Genomic DNA, 5,724 nt, shown 5'->3' with positions numbered 1-5,724 from the left:
TTATTTTTGTATTAAGTTTATTTCTGCAATAAATTCTAAGCAACAGTGAATGATGAACTCTCTCTGGATATCTTTTTGGAAACAAGGCTGCGAGTCTGACATACTGCACCCGCACTCTCTATGTGGTAAAAACAATAGGAAAGTGGAATAGGGGTTAAAGGAAATACCCAACTTTAAGATGATTTTTGCCACTACAATGTGCCTTTGGTTTGACGTGATAATATTCTCTGTAATGATAACAGTGATAAAGGTAGCAACCATTGCCACCAAAGGATGCCACCAAAGACAGCAGTAGAATATACTCATCAGTAACTTTTAGTAGACACAAGTTTCTAACTGATGAACATTGTAGATATTAAACTGATTTGGCGGGGGCTTGGTCATTCCTGCGTGTCTCCACCTTGTATATGGTCTGGTAGCCATCGTCCCAGGCATACAGCTGTTTGTCTTTAGGGTGGTAGTGGAGGCTGCTGTGGCTGGTGTAGCGCTTTGGGAAGAACAGCACAGGACTCTCATTGCTGCAGATGGATGGCAAACAAAATGAGAAAATATTAAAAGTCTAGTAGTATTAAAGTATAGTCTGTTTCTGTGTGTGTGTACGTGTGCATGGTTGCTTATGAGAGTGCCTGCTTGCGTGTGCATGTGTATGTTTGTCTGTCTGTGGGTAAGCCCACCTGTGGATGGTATCATGGATGTCATAGAGACACTGTATGGTGGAGCGTCCCCCATAGCGCGTGTTGTAGACCACATAGAGGGTCCCACAGATCAAGAAGGCTCCTTCAGCATCACGGCTTTTACACAGCGTATCCCAGGTGTATTCTACTGCCAAGGACCCTGAGGTGGACATGAAAAATATGGTGAATATGGACCAGGGTTACTGTGTGTGTGTATGAGAGTAGGGGGATGTACCCTTTACCTTTATCAAGTTTGGTGATGACCAGGTTTCCTCCATAGTCAGGGTCAGCGTGGATGACCCAGAGGCCCAGTTCATCCACAGCCATGTCCAGGTAGGTGTTGGGGTTCAGACTGTAGGCAGGTAGACGACCAGCTCCTGGTAGCAGCGTGCTATCCACCACTGTACTGTTCAGCAGGTCTACCTTTATGCGATGGAAATGAATGGAAATATTACACATATTCAGCGATGCTCATCACTGTAGATATAAAGGCTTTACAGTTGTGTCAGAAATTTAGCAACCATGACTGAAGTCATCTTGGAGATCCACTGGAGAATTGACTGTACACAAACAATGTCTAACGATATAAAACCAAGCTAGAAAAAGAGAGATACCTGAAAACAATAGTTGTGGTGTGTGTGTGTGTAGGTCCATCCAATAACATTAAGAGTAAATGGTGGTAGATTTGTTTCCAAATGTAGGTTACTGTGACACAGTAAACTGTCTTGTCTTTAGCCCTAGTCTCTACTCCAAAACCCTGAGTTGTAGCTTGAGAAGAGTGAGCTCAGTTAACTTGAACTAACAGTTGAATTTTGGCTTTGTTAGCCAACTGACTAGCTAACAAGCTAACTTAGCAAAGCAACTCATTTTAATGTTATTAGCCACAACTAGGTACTAGCCATTTTATTTCAGCTACACAAAGACAGTGAAAGTAAGTTGACCAGATACCATGGTTGACAAGCTGACAAAAACATAAAATAGATCAAATGTATCAATGATTAAATGATCAGTCAAAGCACCACAGAATGTCTATTCAATGTAATTATGAAGTCTGAGTCCTAAATTTAGAAACGCAATAAGCTGTTATTGCCAAGAAATGTGGACCTCCAATATGGCCTCCAGACACAGTGGAAACCAACACAGAAAAGGGAGAACTGCCAATACTGTATAAGAGTACTGTATTGCTCCCACATTGCCTTGAAGGGAAAGACACATGTGTTAAAGCTACTATACAGTAAGTTTGATTTCCACTTCAGCCACTCACCTTCAGTATCTGGTTGGGAGTCTCTGCCCGGTGGTAGTAGAGGAATCTATTGTAGACCACATGGCCGGTTCCCTGCCAGTGAAAAGGCAGCTCCACCACCTTAGCTGGCTGTGTCCCCTCTGTGAAGCTTCTCAGAGAAACGTACTCCAGCAGAGTGTTGTTTCTGAGCCCGCTGAGGAAGTACACCTGAAAGATTCTCTCAGTTACTGCCATGCCCAAGACAGCAATGAGTGAACATTTTCTTGTGCAGCTCAGGTTTTAAAGGAAAAATCCACCCTGAGATACACTGGTAGATATCATTAGCCTGTGATGTTCAATGCATTCCAGGAGTTTTTTGTGATCAAGTGTTGTAATTACTTTTTGGTGTACCCACTTTCCCTCAACTTGCCTGGTCTACTTCTACTTCAGTTAGTGATTTCCTTCGTTTCCCAGAATGCTTTTCAACAACCCAGAGAGAACGTGCCTGGACTTGTTGCATTCAGCTCTGGGTTATTCGTGTACGTGGAGAGTGATAGCATTGTGAGAGCAAGAGACTGAGATAAAGTCGAGAAAAAGCCATGTCCCTTGCAAACGCAACAGGTCTTGTGGCTGCATTGCATTCTGGTCTATTGAGGCTACTGTGGGCGGAGAAATTGGTCTCTGGCCTCTTCTATAATGGATTTCTCCCTGTATGATTGTTGAATGTCAGCGCAAAATGCCCCCCTTGCTCTTTGTTTCTGATGGACTGACACCAAAACCATTTACCATTGATTTTTTTTAAATAGCTGAAAAATGTTCTGCTATCAAACTCCATTGTAGCTGCACTGGACACATGCAGAGAAAGCAAAATGATACATGTAACACAGCAATCATCAAGAACATCACAATGCAAGCAATCATCAAACACATCCCATCATTTATCAACTGTTGAAGAATGGGAGTGCTGATCCAGGATGAATTTAGCCTTAAAAGTACCATTAATGTGATTGTCATGGGAAAGTGGTGAGTGGATCTTCCATCAGCAATGGCACACTGAGAGCTAGATAAGTACAGGCTCAGTGAGAAAAACTCCTCTCTCTCCACTGTATAGAGTCGATAATTACATCTTAGAGAAGAACGAACCTTGGCTGATCCTTCAGAGGGGTCCTTGAACCAGGAGCCGTAGGTGTCTCCCGCCTTCTTCACAATCTTCAGAGACTTGACTGCACTCAAGGCTGTGCTGCAGTCTGGAGATGTTGGAGAGAACACTGTTAGTGGATGGGTAATCATTGTGCCGGTACATTGTTAAGGAATTCACATTCACTCCTCTTACCATTCTCCAGTTTGATCTTGGCTTTCTTCTTCAGCTGGTCCAGTTCCGCTGCCTTCATCTGTTGTTCCAGCAGTGCCTCCTCCATCTCAATGTTGGACTGGGCAGGGATCTTGTTTTCTAGATACTCCAGCTCCCTCTCCACCCGGTCTACACGCATGGACATACCATCCACCTGGCTCTTCACCTCTGATCTTTGGAGCAAAACGGTTATTATTTCATTTATCTGTTCGTTCAGCGACTAGTTTCTCTATTTAGCCATACACTGACTCACTGTTGAGGTAGTTCTTCACCTCCGACCTGCGCAGGTAGACGGATTTTCTTCATTTGTTCAAACTGTTCATTCATTCTTTCATTTTAAGATCAAATGCCAAATGCCATTATTGTCTGCTTCTAGTGCAAAAAGTGGATTTCCATATGTTTGACATACAGTAGTCATGCCACTGAGACTGAGGGTGTCAACTCTGGTGTATGTCAATGTTTTAAGTTTTTGTAAAGTTTTTTGTAAGGTACCTCAGAACAGTGACAGTGGACAGTTGACCCCTGACCTCAGAAGAGAGGTCGTAGATCTTCTGGGTTACGCTCACCGTGTTTTGCTCACATCGAGTCAGCCGCTCCTGATGTCAATGACACAGGAAAACAGCTTTAGGCAAAGTATCAGAGAAACATTTGGTGTTAACAGTACAGAATAAAAGCATGCAACGCTCCTGATATTAAAGAGTAACTCAACCCCAAACCCAAATCTGTGTAAAGCCTGACATCTAATGGTGAAAAGCATGCTGCTGAAATGGCCATCTGCCATTGGCTGATCATTGGTGCCAGGTGATGTCATCTTCTATAGAGTACAACAGGTGGTGACATCACCTGGCACCAAAGATCAGCCAATGGCAGATGGTCATTTCATTAGCATGTTTTTTACCATTTGATGCCAGGCTTTACACAGTGTTAGGTTTGGGTTTAGTTACTCTTTAATGATAGACACAATCAGGCAAAGTACCAAGAGCCTTCTGATGTGAAGTGTATACTGTCAAATTTCCAGAAACCATACTGAGATAGATTTTCTCAATAGATTTGACTTCCTAATCTAATAGTAGTGTCACTCACATTTATCTCATTAACAGATATTTTCTAGTGATTTGTTGATTCACAGGCTGATAGTTTTGGCTAGCGCAGCCTCCAACGCTGATGACATTACCATTACAGAAAGATGTTAAGAAGAGCAGTCAGAGTAGCTGAGAGAATGCCAAGAGTGCTGCAGTCCAAGACAATCTGATGCAAAGTGATATCTGATATTTCAACATCCTCTGATTCATGGGTTGAACCTGCTGGCAGAAGGTCAGACACTCTTGGCATTAAAGGGAAAAAGTTGTGAGATGGATTCCAACCCTTACATTTATATCTTAGTAAGTTACAAAGCATGCAACAGTAGAATAAGGTCAAGCTCCTAGATCAAAGGAGCTTGAGTAAGAGCTATATGGAGAGAGAGAATATAGAAGCAATTAGGGTGAGCAGAAGAGATAAGATTGAGTGTCAAAAAGATGACATCAGGTCCTTGAAAAGAGCACTCTCTCCCATGTTACTGTAATACTTTGAAACTACCTGAGGTGAATCAAAGCATCACAAAGTGTCACAGTTTGTGACCACCTACCTCCATCTGTGCCAGTCTCCTCTCTAAGTACTGGATTATGAAGGTGTCCTGGGTGGAAGACTGGCTCTGGACTGAACCCACGGTCAGGGACAGAGACAAGAGGAGGACAGGAACCACGCTGCCTGGCATCGCTAGCGCTGAGACTGCTTGTCAGTGAAAAAGAGACCTTTCCCTGTCTATTTTGGAAACGTTCCTGTGAGGTATCCTGTGATCAATCCACGTAGCTTGAATCGGAGTTTACAACAGCCCAGCTATCTGGAAAAGCATCCTCAAAAGTCTTTTATTGGCTGCATTTTCTTTTTCCTCTTCCTCTTCAGTAGGCTGTGAAGTCCCGCTCAGAGTCGTAGCTCCAGAACTTTCTGTCTTGTTGTTTCTCTAGTCAGTCTTGGTTCCAGTAGGTTTGGATCCAACTGAACCTCACCCCTGGGTCCCTCCCAGTCTCTCTCTCTCTCTCTCTCTCTCTCTCTCTCTTGTGGGTGTGTGTGTGCATTTGAGGAACAAGAGAGAAAACAAAGGGAGAGAGAGAGTTAAAATCAACAGAGAAAGTTCATACCCTATTGGTCCACCCTACGGTATTTTATTGTAATACTCTCCAGATGGCCCACTGACACGTCCTCAGTTCTCAGGCAGAGCAGCAGTTGTTCAATAAAAGGCGTTAAGTGGGCTGTATAACCGGAGGAAACACTGAATTAGAGCATCCTGTATGAAAAATATATAGTCTGTAGTATTCAAATCAGGAGAATTGTCTATCTTGCTTTCATACCAAAGGTTCTTTCCACTGGCAGGGTTATGGAGATTAATCTCAGCAACAATAATAATGTTATTAATCAGCAACATTTTCCTGGTTACC

General features: G+C 43.0%; 1 protein-coding gene across 1 annotated transcript; it reads right to left on the bottom strand.

Moving 5' to 3' along the window:
* olfml1 (olfactomedin-like 1) lies at positions 1–5,340 on the bottom strand. Its single transcript, XM_071914873.2, has 8 exons — positions 4,875–5,340; positions 3,740–3,843; positions 3,230–3,420; positions 3,040–3,143; positions 1,939–2,124; positions 917–1,097; positions 675–834; positions 1–518 (listed from the first exon to the last, which is right to left on the bottom strand). Exons 1-8 carry the CDS (start codon positions 5,001–5,003, stop codon positions 356–358), a joined length of 1,218 nt encoding a protein of 405 aa, XP_071770974.1. The 5' UTR covers positions 5,004–5,340; the 3' UTR covers positions 1–355.
* Between the last annotated feature and the right edge of the window lie 384 nt (positions 5,341–5,724).

Source organism: Centroberyx gerrardi, chromosome 4 (assembly GCF_048128805.1).
Source record: "Centroberyx gerrardi isolate f3 chromosome 4, fCenGer3.hap1.cur.20231027, whole genome shotgun sequence".
NCBI lineage: Eukaryota > Metazoa > Chordata > Actinopteri > Beryciformes > Berycidae > Centroberyx > Centroberyx gerrardi.
Note: the sequence above shows the minus strand (reverse complement) of the source record. Positions and strands in the feature narration are given on the sequence as shown.